This window comes from Antrostomus carolinensis, unplaced genomic scaffold (assembly GCF_000700745.2).
Source record: "Antrostomus carolinensis isolate BGI_N321 unplaced genomic scaffold, ASM70074v2 scaffold4587, whole genome shotgun sequence".
Lineage (NCBI taxonomy): Eukaryota > Metazoa > Chordata > Aves > Caprimulgiformes > Caprimulgidae > Antrostomus > Antrostomus carolinensis.
In genome coordinates, this window is record NW_010327947.1 from 110,771 (window position 1) to 131,874 (window position 21,104).

At 38.6% G+C, this 21,104-nt stretch overlaps 1 protein-coding gene across 1 annotated transcript in view; it reads left to right on the plus strand.

Annotated features, from left to right (window-relative positions):
- The window catches only part of LMO7 (LIM domain 7), a 99,282-nt gene that overhangs the window by 77,156 nt on the left and 1,022 nt on the right, over nucleotides 1–21,104 (plus strand). Inside the window, 13 exon segments of the mRNA XM_029085972.1 lie at nucleotides 588–648; nucleotides 1,688–1,744; nucleotides 3,814–3,839; nucleotides 4,151–4,255; nucleotides 6,373–6,465; nucleotides 8,330–8,727; nucleotides 10,444–10,509; nucleotides 10,828–10,893; nucleotides 12,738–12,790; nucleotides 14,340–14,559; nucleotides 15,481–15,753; nucleotides 17,107–17,215; nucleotides 18,901–19,003. Coding sequence (XP_028941805.1) covers nucleotides 588–648; nucleotides 1,688–1,744; nucleotides 3,814–3,839; nucleotides 4,151–4,255; nucleotides 6,373–6,465; nucleotides 8,330–8,727; nucleotides 10,444–10,509; nucleotides 10,828–10,893; nucleotides 12,738–12,790; nucleotides 14,340–14,559; nucleotides 15,481–15,753; nucleotides 17,107–17,215; nucleotides 18,901–19,003 — 1,630 coding nt within the window.

The window sequence follows — 21,104 nt, forward strand, 5'->3', positions numbered from 1 at the left end:
TTGGAAATCTTACTTTAACTTGTATTGCTTAAGGAGTATATAGGATACTGCAAATACAGAGATGGGCCTATGTATGTTTTAAGGTAAATAACATGTTTTTAAAGACCTGCGACTGTCCATTCATGAGTGGACACTGCTAAATGATAAGTATCAAAATATGTGCAGATTATGTTTTAACTAAAATATATAGTGTTTAATCTTTAGAACAGACTTTTACCTCCATTATTAGCATAAATGAAAGTTGCAGCCCCAAAGAACAAGAGTATACATGCTTTCAAATACTTGCAAATAACACCCTTCCTGCCAAGGAGCTAAAATAGGAAGATCTTGGCTTCTAGCATTTTCCTGTAAACTAATGTTTTTTTTATTTTCAGACACCAGTTCACAGCTGGTTATTGATCCCCTTAAATGCCTGCACTTGTTTTATCATATAATCCGCTCAGGAAGTTTTAGATAGTTTTGTATCTTTCTGAGGAAAGTGTTCTGAAGTGTTTCATGATATACAGTTCCTGTCAGGGGAGATGTGTAATTGGATAAACTTCCACAAATCTAATGAACGTAAGCCTTTTATCTTTTAATTTTTTCAGGATACAGAAACAAAATTGATAAATGGAATGCAAGGAGATCTTGGCTCTAGTGAACAAAGAGGTAAACTACCACTGCTTTTCATCCACTAATTGTATGGGTTTGCAACAAGCACAGACACTAAACCTGTAATCATCGCAAGCTTTATACAGTGGGCGAAGTGAGACATTAATGAACTGAAAGCTAGACAGGTATCACAGGATCTAGTTGCATCCAAACTGGGTGTAATTTGCTTCCACGATATGCTAGGCAGTTGGAGAACTGACAACAAGTGACAACCACCCTGTCTCGGCATTAGTGGTTGTAAACTCTCTGTGTGGTAGGGGTGAAAGAGAAGGAGAGGGCCCACAATTTATTCTAATTGCCGCTGCATTGTGTGGAGACTGAGTCAGTATAAATATCGATTTATTTTGCTGCCCAGGAAAAGAATGTAAAGAGTATTCAACTTTTTTTTTCTATTTCAGTTGTGAGGCTTTGGGCATAGTGGTTGTTTTATTATTATTATTATTATTATTATTTAAGTTTGATTCCTGAAGAATGATATTGATGGTTCTAATATGAATAGTAATTACTTACGATGCTGTGAGCCTTACTTGATGACAGTGAGAGAAACCAGATATGTAGACTTCCTAATGAAACATTAATCCCTAAGTGGGAACTTCATATTTCATTTTATCTTGAATGTGGTGATTTATAAGAGAGTTCCCCCAAGAGATCAGTTGCCCTCCAGAGATGCCTTTCTGATGACCTTAAATGGTGATTAGGCTCCTCAGTCCTATTTGGCATCTCAGTCAAGGAGGCTTAAATTAGACAGGGACACTCTGAGTCCCAGTTTGATGCTTGCACTGTTGTTATAGTTGGACATTGTTAGTGATAAAAGTGAACACTAAACAGTATATGATGTAACCTGCTAAAAACTATATTTGTCATTATGAAAGATTAGATTTCCTTTGTGTTTCAGGGGCTTTTTGTTTTTCTGAGTTGACGTTGCTGTAGAATGGAGGTCTAACAAAAGTTTCTTATCCAGTGGTGATAGTCATTAAAAAAAAAAAGCAGAGAGCACCTCATTGACTTGTTTGTATTTTTTGTATTTTTCAAATAGCATCTGAACCTATTTCTTTGAAAAACTTAAAAAGGCGGTCACAATTTTTTGAACAAGGTAAAACAAAGAGCTAACATTTCATGTACTGCCATGAAATTGTTCCTGCTGCACACTCTTCCTAACAAGTCTGGTGCTGGGTACTATACCTCTTCAGCATTGTTTGTTGCAGTTATGACAAAGCAACATAATTAATTTCCCTTCTTTCCCCAGGGTCATCAGGTTATTCTTACAATTCATGGGTCTACCTTTGTGGTAATGGGTCTTTGTGTGTTCTCTTATATCTATAGCTGTTTAAATCTCTTCTATGTTGTTCATACTATTTTTTTTCACTGGGTAGGAGTAAGAAGGATAGCACTCTCTGTTCAGGTTTGCTACTACCTACAAAACAAGAATAATATTGAATATTCTATCAGAGGCTTAGCGCAGACCTCAAAAGAGCTGTTGATAAAATACTGAAGTCTGGATTTGAGTTTAACTTGGTTTGCAGCTCTGTGCTTTCATCTAAATTGGTGGAAAATGGCAGCTGGTGACTTTCCACTGTGGTGGTGTCACAAGATCCCAAGATCACCAATATAAATTTTGAATTGAATATGCTAGATTTTAAAGGCAAAAAACAAGGCACTCAATTTTGGTTTTGTAGGTTGCTTTGGTGTTTTGCATGTCACAACTCACATAATTTCACAAATGTTCTATGTCTAATGCTATCTTCAGACTATGTATGCCATGCTGGTTTGCTGGAGCCTGAAAGTGAAATTCTGGACAACTGGAAGTCCAGTGTGAATGTGGCCAATGATTTTAGTGGAGCCAGGAGTTTGCCTTCAGTGGTGATAGCTTTTGTTTTTTCCGGAAGTGATATGTGGAGTGCCACAGCATAAATCTGTGTTTGTGGTTCTGTTTGCTTTTAAATACTTTTTGCTGCATTGTATCTGCAATATGGTGGTATTTATTGTTGATTGTGTTTTGGTTTGCTGGGATTTGTTTTTTTGTTAAAGGCTGGCTATGAAGTTTGGTTTTTATTTTAATAAATTTTCTAGCAATATTTGGAGTATATCACTTGTGCTAGAGAGGGAGGAGAAGGATGTATTTCTAGAGTGTACACTCAGTACAATTTTGTTAATTTTAAACTTTTGACACTCTACCATTACAGTGTTATGAGAGATTCTTCTCCCTAAACCTGTACAGGCCAGCATAAGCTTACAAGGGTGAGAGAAAATGGGGGCAAAGACAGGTGTTGCCTGTGCCTCCCTTTAGCATCTCCTGGTGCAATTGCTGGAGATCAAGTCTGTCTGGTTGTCACTGTAGCTATTGCAATCTGATTAGAAAGACAAAATTGTGTATTTATAGATTGGTCAGTAGTCTGTGGCTCATTGGATGTCTTTTGTATCCTAAATTTGACCTTTTCTCCACTTCATGTGGCTATACTTTTAACTGAAATCTGGACAGCTAACTATGAAATACACTAGGAAAAAAACAAAGATGATGTTTGGGAAAGGATTATACTTAAACTCCACATTTTCTAAACTTTTAATTTATGAGCATAATATATGTCTCTCTTTAATAATCATCTTGGCACAAGCTAAGACCAAGCATGATAGCCTTAAATAGCTAACATTTGTGGCAAATGGTGACAAACTCACCAAATTCAAATGAGCTTTTGGGAATAAGTAAAGAGAACAGTTGTAAAAGGAAAATACATTATTTTATGGTAGAGAAATTGCCTATGGATGTCTATTGCTCTTAATCCATGTCAAGGGCAGTAGGTGAGGAGCTGCTGTACCCTGGAGCAGCACTCTCAGTATAGGTCATGCTCAACAGTTGCATTTCAGAAGAATAGTAGGAAAACTGTGGCAAAGAACCTCTGTATTGCCACAGTGGGAGATGTACTGCTGATTCAAGCAATTGCTGATGGCACTTGTAAGCATGAAAAGCTTTTAAGCAGTTGCACATCTTAGTTGAAAGCACCTAATGAATTCTTACTCAAGTTCAGTAGGGCAAAATGCAAGCATGGCTTACTAAGGAGGCAAAAATTAGTCTGAAGCTCAGACTTTCCACATTTACGCAAGTCTTGCAGTAGTGAGTAGGTATGGTTCTAATGATTTCTGGTTTTTCTCTTCCAAATCTCACAGGAGGCCCAGAGCCTGCAATGCCTGATGTAAGTACTATTTACAACCTACCGATTAGTTGTATAATCGTGGTCTTTTCCAGAAGCCCACTGCTTTCTCTTGCCTTTTATACTGCTTTAAAGTTGTGATCAAATTCAAGAGTACTGACTAAGATTTTTCTAAGGTGTAATGGAATGGTTGCTTTCTGCCTCTTTAAAGAAAAGGCTAATATAGGTCCTTGTCACTATAACGCTGTGGTGTTTGTGGTGGCTTTTATTTCTAACTTAAAAAAATGTTTTAAAATGTATAGCATTGATTAAATGGATGAAGATAATATTATTTCATTTTTGTGCTATATCAGCTCCCAGTCCCATCCATTAGTGCTCCTAGTCGTCGGGTTTGGGATCAAGAGGAAGAACGAAAACGACAGGAAAAATGGCAAAAGGAGCAGGACCGTTTATTGCAGGTATAATTAATCTTCATAATCATGGACTGGCAATCCCTGGGGTGCAGCAACTGTTAGGGAACAAAAGAATGTCAGGAGGATGGAGCCAGGCTCTTCTCAGTGATGTCCAATGGTAGGACAAGGGGCAGTGGATGCAAGCTGGAACACAGGAGGTTCCACTTAAACTTGAGAAGAAACTTCTTTACAGTGAGGGTGACAGAGCACTGGAACAGGCTGCCCAGGGAGGTTATGGAGTCTCCTTCTCTGGAGACATTCAAGACCCACCGGGGCACCTTCCTGTGTGATCTCGTTTAGGTTCCTGCTCCGGCAGGGGGATTGGACTGGATGATCTTTTGAGGTCCCTTCCAATCCCCAACATTCTGTGATTCTGTGTGATTCTGACTCCTGTAACTCTTCTTACTGATGGCCTAAGTGGACTTTCAGATACATTTGCTAGGCTGCAGTTGCACACACTAGCAATTATTCAGCAAAAAGAGGATAACGCATTAGTGAACTTCATGAAATCAAACCCAGACTGTGTATTCAGTACAGCCAGAAGTCCTCAATCATCCCAAGGCTGGTATACTCTTACTGGCAACAGAATTTAAAGGATAAGCAAAGACCAAAGGGGCAGTAGTCGTCACTTTTGACTGAATTGAATTTTTTCCCCTTAAGGAAATTGTCTCTAGAATGAGTTTTACCTTCAGTTAGTGATACTGCTTTATATTCAGAGGCGAAGAGAAGGCAGTCAGTGCTATGGTTAGATGCCTGCTAGCATCCTCTCATTTAGCAATTAGCTAATCAGTTGGCATCAACCTGGTTCCCAGGACCTCTGTGAGTCAGGAAGCTGAACCTACTAGACACAAAACCACCTTGATAACCAGTTGCTAGAGATGGAGGAAGGTGTTGCAGAGGGAAGCGACAATGTTTGCCATCTTGGGACAGCACAAAAAACAAGTACATATCTCCTCAAAATTCTCAGCTCTATGAAGCATGAGCTCATTCAACCAAATTCAACAAGACACATCTCTGATTTACATTAGTTATCTGAAGTTTATTGGCTAGGAGAGGCTTCAGTGAACATCATTTACTCTGAACAAGCCCTCTGAATAAGTCTGGTGCATTCAGCAGAAAACTGTGATGTCAAAGTACAGCTTAGTGACTCTGTTGCTTTTTGGGTGTTTTATCTTTTGTCATTCCTTTTAGCTTACAAACTCTGCAAGGCAAGAACTGTGCCTTCCTAAACATATTTGTGGTCTCTGTTATGGTTTGGTTGGTCCATTTGATGCCTGAAGAGATGGCTTTAAAGAATGTAAACCTTGGCTCCCCTTTCTTGAAAGCCCGCTGCCATAATTTTTCTTTTCTTTGCTTCTCCTTTTTTAGTTCTGAAGTAGCAAATTTGGCCAGAGTAGTAATGTTCTTTCTCTTCCCCACGGTCCCACTAATGAATTTTCAAATAACAGAGAAGGGAAGCAAAGTATTCCTTTGCTATTTCCAACATCTTAGAAGGAATACTTTTGACATCATTAAATATTTTGCTTTTCCCAAGGTGTAAGTGGTGACTGACAAAACCACCAAAAACATATATTGCATATCTTGAGTAATGCCTTAAGATGTTACATTGATTTCATACAAAATTCAGTCATAGGACAGATTTGGAGGCCCAGAATTTGTTTTTTGTTTAGATAACATTCTAAAAGACCAAGAGTTCTTGCTCAAACCAAATTGCTGTCTCATATTTCACTTAGTGATCCCTTTATATTTACCCTATTAATGTGCCCAGTTCCAAGTTAAATATAATCACTCCATCTTTCAAGAAATAACTTAGATAGTTGAATTTTGTTCAAATGGGAACTAAACTGTAAGACAGGGAATAAAACAGATGTGAGATCAGTTGATATGAGACTTAGTGTGTAATAAGCCTGGATTCTCTGAAATAAATTGCAGAACTCCTTTTGATTGTATTTGAGCCAGGATTTCATTCACTCGTGGCAGACCTAATGTCCTAGTGGAGCTCAAGCATGTTTTTACCACTCTGGTCTGTTACAAAACACATTAAATAACAGTAGTACATTTTAATGCAAATAAAACATACCATATTTCTTATTTGTGTGTTTAACTTCAATCTCACCTAATAGGAGAAATACAAACGGGAACAAGAAAAACTGAGGGAAGAATGGCTACGAGCTAAGCAAGAAGCAGAAAAAGAGAGCTCCAAGTATTTTGATGAGGTAGGCTATCAATGTGGCTTCACTTCTGACTGCTTAGTTTTGTGGTGACATTTTTCCCTAAGAGTAGAAGCATGCAGGCAGGAAAAAAAATTATTTTGCTATGTCATTTATCTTCTCATTGTGGAAATTAAATCATTGTCTATGACTTGGTGGAAAGAAGTTGCAAAAATGGGAAGGAAAGAGCAAGTTGGATGTTTTGAGACCTGTTGCATTTGACTTTTTTCCTTATGGATTGGTTAGGTAACTAACACCAGAAATATATTGGCAAAAAGTTACAGCACGTATGATTTATTGTGACCAGAATTAAATGGTCACCTTTGCTGTATACCTCATGTTACTTGTTGGAATTCTGCTTCCATATGCCATCATTAGGCATGTTTGTAAGTGTCTGGTTGCTTATTTGCATCCAGTTCATCCTATCTCTGATAAGTTTACATATCAAATCAACTTCAGGTTTGCTATCATATGTTTCAAAATATTGAATGCGTGTGGTTTCTGTAGATGCTAACTTCTGTGGCTGTTGCTTGTGGGAAGATGAACAGGTTTTTTCCTGAGTGTAGGAGGTGTCTGAGGTATCTCCTGTCTATTGCTATGCATGTGCTGCTTCAGGCATCCTAGCTAGATCAGCTGTGTTTGTATAGTCATGAACAAGTAGACTGTAATTTAAGGCTTAGGACTTCAATAAGAAAGCTCTTTGAGTTGTTAGAGGACTTTGCTGTACAAGAATGTAAACCATTTCATTTCTTTATTATTATTATTATTATTGGAAGTTTGGATGGACCAGTCCTTAATTGTCAAACAGTATTTGTTCTCTGCAATTAAAACATCTTTTGACCACTAAAAGATCTTTTCTCATGTTTGGGGGAAGAGTCAGAGTGGTAGACCTGAGGCTTGACTTTCAAATGGCTGGATAATAGAGGAGGACGGGGGTTTCCTCCATGTAATGATTTACATGAAATTTATTGGTCTGATGTACACGTGCAGTGTATATCTTGGCGTATACGCTCTTGGGTAGATCTCAGGTTTCTAAATCACAACCACAGGGCCACAAAAATGATCACAGGGATGGAATGCCTCTCTTATGAAGAAAGGCTGAGAAAGTTGGGGTTGTTCAGCCTGGAGAAGAGAAGGCTCCAGGGAGACCTTATTACAGCCTTTCAATACTTAAAGGGGGCTTATAAGAAAGATGGGGACAGACTTTTTAGCAGGGCTGTAGCAATATGACAAGGGGTAATGGTTTTAAACTAAATGAGGGCAGATTTAGACTAGATATAAGGAGGAAAGTTTTTACAATGAGAGTGGTGAAGCACTGACACAGGTTGCCCAGAGAGTTGGTAGAAGCCCCATCCCTGGAAACATTCACGGCCAGGTTGGATGAGGCTTTGAGCAACCTGGTCTAGTGGAAGTGTCCCTGCTCACTGCTGGGGGGTTGGACTTAGATGACCTTGAAAGGTCCCTTCCAACCCAAACTATTCTATGATTCTAAGTCAAAACAGTAGGGAGAAATACAGGGTATCATGGAAGAGTTTGTTTTCCCTGGGTATTTAAGCAGAGATGGGATGGTTTTTACTTCTAAAGTAAGTAATACTTTAGAAAGCAGAATGTTTCACATAGTTGTGGCCATGCTGCCCACAGCGCTTACTAAGGCTGCCCTGTGGAATGAAGCTCTTGCATTAGGAGAATATGCTAGCCAGCACTCAAAACATGAAACCAACATACACACTGGGTCTTGCATTGAAAAAGTGCTTGGGATGCTTTTTACACAGTCTTTCCTCATAGAATAAATGAACCTTTTTCTGAGTGAGCAATCTGTTTAAAAAACAGCTCCCTTGCCTAAAAACATGATATTTTTTCTTTGCTACAGGAGCAGACTGTTCTGACCTTAAACACAACGTCTGTCTCTGCATGGGCTCCATCTGTGTCCAGCTGGAGAGCAAGTCCTGAAGTGAATACTCCAGAGGAGCCAGAAGGAGATGGAGGACATGAGCTGGCGGCACGCTTGCTGGATGAGGAAGAAGAAAGGAGGAGGCTTCAGGAAGAACGAAGGATCCAGGAAGAAGCTGCCCTGCGCTTTGAGCAAGAAAGGGAACTCCAGGAACTGGAGCTTGAGAGGCAACAAAAAGAGAGGGAACAACAATATGCTGAGGAGCAGAGGCGGCGGGCAGAGATGGAGGAGCAGAGGCGGCGGGCAGAGATGGAGGAGCAGAGGCGGGAGGCTGAAAGGCAGAGGGAGGTGTCAGTGGAAACTCCTCAGTACCAAAGGTGTGTGCTTGTGATGAGATGTACTCTCACTTCCTTCTGCATTAAAAATTCAGACACATTTCTAAAGGGAGTGTGTATGTCCTGAATATGGAAGTGCATTCATGTAAGACTCACACTATAATCAGTCAGTGCAAGATACCACAGGATAGCCTTTCTTTCTAAAGGCAGAAGACTCAAACATAAGACAAAGTCTTTCCCCATGAATCAAGTGCTTTATTAACTCATTTCAGCTTGTTTTTTAAATAGGAGATGTATATACAGTAATTACAGCCAAATCAAAGATGACCTGAAACACTTAACGTGAAGATTTTGTAAGAACCCCACATAAGCTTGTAAATTGAGAGCCAGTGGCTCAATATACAGTGCTTTCAGAGGAAATACCAAGTTAACTCTTTTCCAACAAATGTGTGACTGATTTTTCCAGACTCCTTTCTCATTTTAGTTTGACAATGCGACAATAAAGTTTAATTGCATCACTGGGTTAATTTGTTAAAGAGAGGCATCATGGTATATGAGTGAATAAATACTGGCTTAGATATCATAGACTGTTAGAAGTACCCACTTTAGATATATTTATTCTAGAGCATGAAAAAATGTCTTCCATTCCCTTCTTCAGCAACTTGTTTAAAAAAACCAAAACCAAACCCAACTATGTTTACAAGCACATGCTCTTTCCCAGAAGTTTTCAGACTGCTATTACAGGCATGGTGGGAGATTAATCTGTCTGAAATAGATTAAAACAGTAAATTTTCCCTGTTTCTTGAGTATGACTAGCCTTGCTGTTTCTCTTGAGGATTTCCCTCTTTTCTTATACAAGTCGTAATTGATGACTGAAGATAACGCGTGGTATCAAGTTATGTACTAGGAGAAGAAAATAGGATTATAAAGTTGCATATATTTGCAGGGGAGATTGCGAGACCTGGAGTTTCTTCAGCTCATTGTAAATGACTGCTCTTTAAGATCCCTGCTGAGCAAAGCAGAGGTACAGTTGTTACAGTGGCTAAACAGGTTCTTCTTGGCAGCTGAGCCAGGGTATCTCTACAGTTTTAGCTTGCCCCAGTTGCAAGCTAATAGGACTTTGTGTGGTAACTTACAAAGCTGCTGCAGTATCTGCATATCTAAATCCTTGATATGTGCTTTCGTCTCGGGGGTTTTCATTGCTTCTGAGGTTGCTGCCAAAGGATGTGTTTTGCTAAACAAGGATGGCTTTGCTTAATAGTCAAGGAACAAGTTCAGTGAAACTGGAATTTAAAATATCTAGTGTTAAATGTTTGCTTTGTGATGCTATCCAAAGACATGACTTGAAATCTGAAATGTTATATAAACATCTGTGAAGACATGATACTTGCTACAAAGAGCATTGAGGTTGGGGACAGGCAGCTGGAAGAGCTTTGTCCGTGGATGCTTCTCTATGGGTTACCAACTGCACCTACACATTTTGCTAGAATATATGTGTAACTTTTAGAAAACTACTGTGTTTGGACAGAGCTTACCTCCTGGCTTTTAAACAGATGAGATAATCACTGTCATATACTGATACTTATAAATTTTGCAGCATCTTAAAAAGTCTTTGGGGTTTTTTTCTCTTATATTTTCATGTTTCTAACATATCTGAACTTTCTCGTTTTTGTCTGTGTATCCTTACTGTTTTTTCAACTTCTAGAAAATGTTTCTTTGTTTAATACATGTTTTCTTTTACCTGTATTTTGTTTCTAGACATTATGAGCGCTATGAAGTTTCTAAAACAATAGAGGATCGAGCTGGCCATCCTCTCATTGACAGGTAATAAGAAATTTAATGGATAGGTAGGTTGAAACATCTTCAGCAATGAGAATTAACCATTTTGGTGTGCTCAGGCTTGTCACTTACAAAAATGTAATTTCGGGCAACTTTTCTGACAACTTTTCTTTTTCTGCCTTCTTTCGTTGGCTGTGTTTCTGACTGATAAAATTAAGCCTCCTTAGAACTTTTTCACTCTTTGTTTTTGGTTTTTTTTTTTTTTCCTTTTATTCCCTTAAGAATCTATTTTTAGTGGGAAATATTTGTGTCTATGTATGTTTCTTTCTGTATTTGAACATAATATATCTTTTTTTTTATTAGGCATTATGAGCGCTATGAAGTTTCTAAAACCATTGAGGAGCAGCCTGACCAGACATTTGCTGACAGGTATGTGTGATATTGAATCTCAGCATAGACTGTAACATCAGCATTTCTGTGTCAGAAAGCTTTGAAACTTACAGTAAAATCTAGCCATGGAGCTAAGTGTGTACTTTTTATTGGTGCTTTGTTTTGCAGTTTTTATGGAGTGTTTTCATATTATAGCCAAACTTTTGGCAAATTACATGCTGTGCTGTAAACAACAGTCAGTCAGTAGAATTTTACTGGGAAAAGCAGAACTATAAAGAAGTAAATATGTGGGTGGTTCTAGACTTCTCTGGCTGGGAAACAATTTCAGATAATATTGTGGTTGTGTCATAACGTGCTATACCAACTAAGGTGCAGTCATTCCAATCAGGATTGTGCAACTTAAAGAGAATAAACAGGGAGGGAAGTGAGAGGCAGCTACAGAGTATTTATCAGGAAGATAGTAGATGTGTCACTTGTTAAGTTACACTCTCTTACCTTGGCTATTTTCTGGTTTTTGTTTGGTGGTTTGTTTAGGGTTTTTATTGTTGGGTTTTGTTTGTTTGTTTTGGGGTTTTTTAATTTCAATAGAATATATTAGAGATTTGGGCTCTTTGAATAGGCAACTTTTTCTTCTCCCTTTTAGTAACTGGGCTACGGTTAAAAAATGCTGAAGTAACTTAAATGCAGAACATTTATATCAGGTCTTTGTCTTAGATGGTATCCCACAGTAGTTCTGAAAGATCACATCTCCGTATTTAATCAGTTCTTACAGTTGGAGTGAGCATACCTTTTTTTTTATATTAAGAAGAAGCCCAAAACTTGCAGGGTAAAACTAATGGATCTGTTACTAACTGAAGATCTACATCTAACTTAAGAAAGTGACTACACTAAATAGTTACATCTTAGATATATGTGACTAGGACACTCAGAGGCTAAAAGCATCCTGGGCAAGGCTGCCCTGGTCTTTGGAGGTCCTATTTACTACAAGCAATGGTGAAATTGTTGCATCTTCTCAAACAGATAATAAAACAGGTCTGCACCATAGGACAGACAGTCGGAACTTGGGGGAGCAAGAAATGTGATGCAGTTCATGCATCATTTATTTACGGGCAAAGGACAAGACTCCCTCAAAATGCTGTTATGCAGCCAATGCTGTATGTAAAAACATTGCTGTGACAGCAGAAACCAGCAAATGGTTTCTGTTCTTTTCTGAAGTATTTTAAACTAAGAAACCGGCTATGTTACTCGAGACTAACAAGTTGCTGAAGCTCCTGCTCTGTACTGTCAGAAAACCAGCTTTTTGCCATTTGTCTTCCCGTATATTGAGTGACATTTCTTGCCTAAAACTCATTAAAAAATTATGCTACTGGGTATAATCAGTGAGTAATAAATTTCCCAAGAAAAATCTACATGCAGTGTTTGAGGAAGTGTTTTGCTTATGGCCTAATAATGGTGCTGAAGTGTGATTTTTAAGTTTCTCATGAAGTTAAATAATTCATAAACCTGCTTTGAAAGTTATCAGTTCTTTGACTGTCTGACTGTAGTCTTCATAAAGCTTCCACAGGGAAGTTTATGTGTTTTTGTTGAAGCAAATACAATTATCAGCTCATTATACTTGAAGCACTGGGAACTTTCAGTACATGATTCTAACTTTTAATCAGTGATTACCTGTTGATTTCTAAACACTGACATCTTTTTTCTCCCTTAATATCCTCTTGGTCTTTGTTTGAATATTTTGTGCCTCTTGTTTTTCATACAGCATAAGTTGTTGATAGAAGGGATGGTGAAAGAAGGGGCTATGTATCTGTGGCCTGCGATTATAAGATCTTTGTGATGAGATCTCCTAACTGAGACAGAGAAATAAATGTTTTCTATATCCTTAGGAGTAAGTCCAAGTCAGCTTCAGAACTGAATGAATTCAACACTGTCAGAAATGGTCAGTATTGTTTAATTTCCATTATTTTTAAAATGTAGTTCAATTGTTTTGAAAACAGATGTATTGGATGTAGTCAGCCTAAGAAAATTCATTGTCAAAATGCGTTTTGATAGCTGCATTATAATTCAAATTCATACCACACCACAATTTAATGAAGTTTTAACAGCAAGAGGAAATTCATACAGTAACATATAAACCTAGGACAAACATGTTTAACTGCTCTTTTGAAGTGCCATGGTAGTGATTACAAATGGATCTTAGATGCTTACATTTTAGATGACTGATACATGTATCAGAATAAACCAATCGTGTAGGTATGTCTTTGAAGACGTACGTGCTCTTGATATATTGACTCTGTCCAAAAAAAGCTGCACATACCAAGATGCTTTCTAATGTATTTAATACAACTGTTTGCTCTTTTTAACTCCTGTTAGTGTAGGAATAACACAGCTAGAAGTCACTTCTCAGTACTACCACAATGGCTTGTCCTCTGGACTCTTCTTCATTGCTGCCTTTCTTGAATTTTCCTTCAGTCACATTAGTGCATGTTTAGAGGAATGTGTGTAGAAAGAACAAACCAAATTTTTAAGTATGTCAGAGTAGAAAATGCTCAAAAGCTATTTCTGTGTCTAAAACATAGTTTAAAAAGTAATCTGAAGTAATCATAGAAAAGTAAATGGTGTATTAGAGGAAATATTGCATATTGACAGCACTGCTTTCACACATTAAGGCTTGGTCATTGAAACTAATGAGCAAGTAAACTTACACAGTATTTTAAAATGGTAATTGATAGCAATAAAACAAAGAGCAAATCTGTAGTCAGAACACTATTTAAAGGGATTGAAATTGCAGTTAAATGACTTATCACTGGGTCATTTTCTTAATTAGTATTACTGTGAAAAATAGTTATTGCATCTGGGACATAAAGAAAAAATGTCTTGTTTGATTCCCTTTCCAAAATTTAAAAGGCTGTAAGCTTACACAGTCTTGTCTCTCTCTCCTTCCCCCCAGCCCATATATTCATATAAAGCAATGTGTTTAGTGCCTTGGATAAGGAAAGAATTCTTGAAAACAGGGACAACTTAGTGAAAAAGAGAATCTGAACCCCTAAAGGGAAAGAAGGTATCACACCATTTCCATACGTGCTTCAGTTTGTATTGGAGGAAGAGTCCAAACTGTGACACTAAAAGAGATCTTACCCTTTTAAAAACACTTGTATGTGCGTGTACATGTGTGTACACACATATATATAAGCATATACCTTTGGGAAGTGAAGGAAAATACAGGAAAATACCTATTTGTATTTAAGTTAAACATCATGTAAAAGGCCACATTAATGGAAACATGAATGAAAAAAAAAAGTAATAATGGTGTATTGCCAAGTTTGATATTGGTCACCCCACTGTAAAAAGGAACTGGGGAAACTTGTGAGTGTGGTGATGAATGACTGCTTTTGCTCTTATAGCCAGGGTGTGATACACTGGATGTGTGATAAATACTTTTGTCCCTTAAAGTGTCTAGCTGGAGTTTGCACATGTTGTCCAAACAGGTACTCAGAGCAAATATTCAGAGAGGTCCTGGAACGTGGGTGAGTCACAGAAGAAATCTCAGAAGGAGCACAACCTGTCTGCAGCAGAGTTGGAGAGACAGCAAATCCTTCAGGAAATGAGGAAGAAAACATCTCTACACACAGACAGCAGCTGGATTAGGCAGCGCAGTTCCAGTATACATAAGGAGCCTATTAGTCTGTACAGCAATAGTATGAGGAGGTAGGAGTTGTGTTAAAAATTAACTTTGTCTCTCATAAAATATTTTTGTTTGGTTATTCTAAACTTCAGCTTGTATTACAGAGCACAGAAACAAATCAAGTCTGTGAAATGCTGTAAGGTAAACTGAATAGCACACAGATAGAAGAAAGTAGCAGTACTGCAGCTGGGATTAAATATTTTTTTTGCAAATAAAGAATGTAGATGTGACCTGTAAATAATTCAGCTTCTTATTTCTTGGTCAGTGTACCAGCAATGGAAATCAGTAAGCGTGCCTTGTCATTGACAGATATGATTAAGAATTTCAGCATGACCAATTTATTGTGTAAATTGATTATTATGGTTACAGAATATACCTGGTTTTAAATGGAAATATGTCAGAAAGTCTGGAGTTTGTTTCTTGCTTTAAGTAATGTATGAATGCTGGATTTGTCACTTAGGAAACAGACAAGTTATCAGTCAGGAGAGTGTTTGGCTATTGAGCCAACACCTTGTACCTAGATGATGCTATCCAGTCTGGGTGGATTGCTATTTCCATCTGGTATCCCTTGGAGAAAACAAAAACAAACCTGGTATCTCAGGTCGGTCGTTGTACAGCAGATTTTGATATGGTTCACCCTGATAAGGCTGGAGTGAAAAGTGTTTTGCCTTTATTCTGTAGTGGTTCAGTGCCTCCTCTCTTTCACCTCACCCGCTTTTTTTCCCCATGAGACTAGGCTTGGACACAAAGGATAGTTTGTGGCTCAAACATTTTAAATCTGTACGTGAGGAATATTGCTCAGGGCGATCAGACAAACATATTCATGCTTGAAAAATCTTAAAACTGCTAGGATAATATTTTCCTTTGTTTTAAAGTAAGAATATAGTAGCACTTCTGCTCCAGCTGTACTGCCACTTATATTTGTATGTGTCCCTGTATTGCAGAGGGGAGTCTTTGGACAATCTTGATTCTTCAAGAACGAGCTCGTGGAGGCACCATTCACGGCTGAACCAGTCCGTCTCCTCTTCGTCTCTGTCCTCTAGTCAAGATTTCAGTCGCCCGGTGTCCACTTCAAACCGAGCCTACATGTGCACTCCTTCCTCCAGCAAAGCAGCTCCTGCAGCCACCTCTGCGAGAGCCCACTCTGTGTCCCAGGCAGCCCCCCAGGCTCAGTCTTCCCTCTCTGCTTCCCAGACAGGGTCTCAGACACGCAGCAGGTGAGTGGGTGCTCTTCCACTGGGAAGGTGTAAATGTTGAGCCCTACTAAGGAGCAGACTTTGTCTATTTGGTGGTCTGCAGCAGTGTTCTTACCCATAACATTGATTAACCAGTCTGAAAAGTACCTGGAGTTTTCTGGCTGGACGGGATGGTGGAAATATAGGCTGGGATTATCTCCCTGCTCCAGTCATTCAGAAAATTCCCCAGGTTTGTCATCACAGCTTGACATCGGTTAAAAAAACAAAGGAACTGGAATAATAAATCTCCAGTCTCTAAGCTGCATGTTGGTTACCAAAATGATTAGTGAAAGCCTACTCCAGATGGCATTTCTGACATTTATTTTCTTAGGTTTGTTTTAACAAAAGATTCCTGAAACCCATGCTTTATGGCCATCATCTTGGTCTCTCCTCCCCCCTTCCTGGCATGTGGTCAATATCATCTCAAGGAGCACTCAGGAATGCTCATAACCCATGACCCTGGAGAATTACGGAGTAGGATGTTGGTTTTAAACTAGGAGGAGAAAGCAAGAGTTGCAACATATTTTGAAACAAAAATGGAATTCAGTTGTGGTAGGGTAGATAACTCTACTGTTTTATGTACTTGAAACATTTTAAAAATACCTTGGGATGAGACTATAGAGAATCATCCCCACAAAATTATGTGTATTATATAGCAACTGTGAACACTGATTCACTAGCTTTTACATTCTCAGATATTTTGTGATAAATTGACCTTTTTTTTTTTTTTTTTTTTTAAAGCTAGGCTCCTACATTCTTTACGATGTAAGAAAATTACCTTCTTAACCATGTTTGCTTATCTTGTTCTCACTTCCATTTGCTAACATATTGGTAGATCTGTGTAAACTGACCTCTGTATGGCTTATGTTCAAAGAGTTAACATAATATTATATGTCCAGGACTAGCCTTCTGTTATCTAACAAGGTGCAGATGGTGGGACTTGGCAGGGTGCTTGCTAAAACTTAGCCTTCGGGATAATTCCCCACAAATAAGGCAGGAGCACAAAACCTGCTTTCTTACTCTCCAAACTTAACAATATACTTTTAATGTTTATTTGTAGAAAGTATTTTACGTAATGAAATATCTCCCAAGAATGTGACAGAATTTCTTCATTTGTTCGTATATGCCTTTGATCTAAATTATACCACTTCAGCTTTCCCTAGTTTTAGATCTACTGTAAATAATATTAATTTTCAGTTTATTTTCCACAAGCAGCTTAATAGTCCACTTTTTACCAGTATGTTTTTATTTTTGATCTCAAAAAGTCTGTGATAACTTTTCTGTGTCTTTTAAACTTTTTCAAGCTGGTTTTAAGGATTTTCATTCTATATTTAGGTCAGTCAGTGGGAAGAAAATCTGTTCATACTGTAATAACGTTCTGGGCAAAGGAGCAGCCATGATCATTGAGTCTCTTGGTCTTTGTTATCATTTACATTGCTTTAAGGTGAGAGCTGGGAGTCACATCGTGAAGGAACAGGAACTAATCAGGAGCACGCATGGCTACTCAATGTTATGCTCACAGGGGCTCTTACTAATCACCTGCTTTGCCTTCTACTCTTGACAGCGTGGTGCATGCATATTTCCATGAGGCGGTCCTATCTGCAGGCATTTAGCACTCAACTCTAGAAATATTTCTTAACTGCCAGAGCTAGCAAGTAGGACTTTGACAAGTAAGATGGGAACGTTGGCTGTGAGATCAAAGTTTTTCCTTCTTCAAACAGGCAGCAAAAATTTGGAAGGTGCTCCTCCAAGAGAAACCAGCTCCTTAAAAAATCAGTGTCTCAGCCTGGACCCTGGCAATTGATCATTTAAGATGACCCATCACTTCTAAGCTAAGCCTATCAGACAGGGTTCCTGTGGTGTTTTCCAGGCAAAGGCACGTTGGCAGTGTTGAACATGGCAGGATCAAACCCAGCACCAAAGCAGAAGCTGCGTTTAGTGATGCTCAGCTCTGGTCAGAAGCTAGGTGTATTAGCTTATGCTTAGCATTAAGACATAGTTACATGGTTTCCAGTGAGTTTGGGGCATACACAGAGATGAAAGAGTAAATGCCTGCCTGCAAATGATGTAAAAGCACTCCTAGTTCCCCTTCTCTAGGACCAGGTGAGGCATGAGACTCCTGTGTCTGGTTCCCAACACTTGTCTCCTGTGCCCAGCTCAAATGCGTCACCTGTAGTACTACAAGGGATTGACTCAAAGCTCTTCCTGGTCCTGCCTGCCTGAGCAGGAGGAACAGGAGTAATCCATAGGGACTGGTCATCATTCCCTTTCTGCAGAACATGTATTTTGTGCAAGGGAGTCCTCCCATAGCTCCTAACCTGCAATAAGAAACATACCAAATTCTGTTTTTCAAATTTCTGAAGATTAATGAACTGTTGAACAGACTGCCATCTAAAAGATTCACTACTCATTTAAGCAGGCAAAGGATCTGTCCTTCTGTAGTCAGCAGAGTGCTTTGTTTTGTAAATTCAATAAGGAAAATGTCATCCTTTGGGTTGCATTCCTTCCAGAGGTGGTTCATATTCACAGCAAAGACTTGTTCAGCCATCTTAGTTAAATAGTTTAATGTTAGAACGAAAGCTATCCAGTCCCTTATTCATGTGTTTATTCAAGATAAATGAAATTGGCCCCTTCTCTCCGAATAGGAACTCGTTTCTGTGATGCAAACCCAGGAAACTGGGGGTGCCTAAGTATTTGCTGCTTTGAGTGCCAAAGGGCTGAGGACACCAGCAGCGTATAGTGCCACATGGAAATCTGCAAGTAGCACATCCAGGTGTTCTGTGCCAAAATTGCTGTTGCCGTCTAGAGAACAAATTTTTTTCATGTCGAGCCAGTTTTAGTTTTCAGAGAAACTGAAGTTCAAATTAGATTTAATAAACTAATCTCTAAAAGCAGTCTGCTTTATGTTTGCTTAGTTGGTGTACCCCTGCTCTTTGTTGTCCAGTCGTCGCCTTAAAATACTTTCTCAGGGTTGGTTGCATTTTGATCTACTAATCATTATACATTTGCTTCTAGTGATTGTGGGTTTATGGTTCAAGCTTTGTTGCACTTAATCCAAGCTGCTTTTGAACAGCTTTTTAGTTTCTTAATATTCTGTAAGGAGTTGCTAATTATTCATCTATCATACAGTGTGTTGCCTGTGGATGTGACCTTGGAGGATCCCGCTCTGGAGCTGAAGTTAGGATCCGAAACAACAAACTCTTCTGCAACGACTGCTATATCAGATTTAAAAGTAAGGCAATTCAACTGCAGTGTGCGTGACTGTAGTTCTTCTCTCTGCTGTGCCACCTCAAGTGTTTGCACAGCTGAACCACTCAATAGCTTTCACCTTTAGCCTGAAGGTGGTATATTAGCGAATAGGTTCAGCAAGGTTTGCTGGCCAGTTTCTGTCTTTTGTAGGGTAGTCATTCCGAACTTCTAACTTGCTGGTAGCTGATTTTTAGCACCTAGTTACTAGGCAGCTTCAAGCAGGCAACGCAGTCTAGTCATCCTCCTTTCTTCATAGATCTGAGAATGTGGTGTCAAGGAGTTGTCAGTCGCTGAACAGGCTTGTCTTGATAGCAGAGAAGTACTTTTGAAAAATTGTCTACATTTTTTAAAAAAGTAATCTGAATATGTATTTAATTCAGTCCTAATACATACCTGGAAAGCTATTAGTTTATCCTGTGCAGGTGGCACAAATGCTGGTTTCTTTTTGCGATGATAATATTATTTGAATTATAGGTCTGTGATTGGTTATTCATTTAGGTACAAGTTCAGGAGGAATTGATTTACTTACAGATCTTAATTAAAAGGTGCAGTATAATTTTTTTCCTTTCTTATGGTTTGCAGAATTCTGATTTACTGGAGCATGATGTTAAGGCTTTGAATAATGGGTTTGGTTTTTTGCTGTCTTAGATGATGGTAGACAACCTCCTAATTTTGACAAGTCTTGGGAGTTATATGGCTCCATTTTTATGTAGAAAATATTGAATTCTCTAGAATGATAAAATTCAGCTAAGGGAAAGCATTTCTGAATTACTTCCTGGGATACATATCAGCGTTTCTTCATGAGCCCGGCACATTTTTCTCATGGTGGACCAGAAGGCAGTGAAGGGAACAGGATACTCAGGCTACAACGCATCAGCAGGACTTGGGCATCTGCTAGCCCAGGAAAAGAGAAGCTCTGCATCTGATGCTGTTTTCAGGCTCTCTTTGGCTTATAAGAAGAGGAAAAGCTGCCTGCAGCACACGGAAATAATTGTGTGGTGCCTGAGCTAAAACCAGAAAACCTCACATCTCTCCTTGATGCTCACAGTGCTTTCACAGAGGCTAATGTGAGGTGTGAGGGTGCCGTTGTGATCAGTGGAAGGAGGGGGAGAATCATCCCCCATCCATCTGGAGGTGATCCAGAGCACTGGGTCATATCACTCCGAGTTAATTTTCGGAGAATTTATGTCCTGCTTGATGGCAAGACTACACCAAAGTGACTGTGTTCCTATTTGAAGCACTGAAATGTGTGGGAGGTTCAATCTGGAGCCTGCTCATGTTGTTTTTGCTTTATCTTTTCTTTTAGCGGGCAAAATTGCTGGATGAGATATACAAGTAGTGGGGGGAAAAAGAAAAAAAACTTTGTTTTTTATTATTTCCTGGCAAGACAGTATTCAGGAGTTAGGTGATGGAAGTAACCAAAAATTTTATCATGGATAAATTGCTATTTAGTCTCTCTTTGACATTACAGCCCGTAAAGTCACAGCAGGGCCTTACAGAAGCAGAGCTGATCTGTGAGAACCAGTTTTATTCCCTTCCCTTCAGACTGCATCTTCTTGGGCCAGTGGGCACCTCAAAATATAATTGTTTGAGATATGAGTAAATCAGAAATTGTAAGAACTTGTAGGTACAGAATAAAACAATGAAATTAGTGATTAATGATTGAAAGTAGCTATTTGAATAATACAAAAACCAGCTGTGTGATTACTACAATGAAGATATACTGACAGCACCACACTGTTCTGTAATGCAGGTTACTTTGTTTGCAGTTGGCATTTGACATCAGCCTGGCTAATTATTTGTTAGTTTGGAATGTGAACAAATTGGTTAAAAGGTTTGATAAACTGTAGGATTATTAATATTCGCTGTGTAATTTTATGGTGTGAGATTTTTGCACATTTCAATGTTAATTTTGTGGTTTAAACTTGTAACGCTGTAGCAAAACACCAGTATATTGGCAGATGCCCATAAATATCTGCAGAGAGAGGATAATTTCTTTTTTTTTAATATTGCTACAGCTATTTAGCAAATTTTAACTTGATTATTGAAGGGTAAATTTAGAAAAATTGTCACTCTATGCTAAT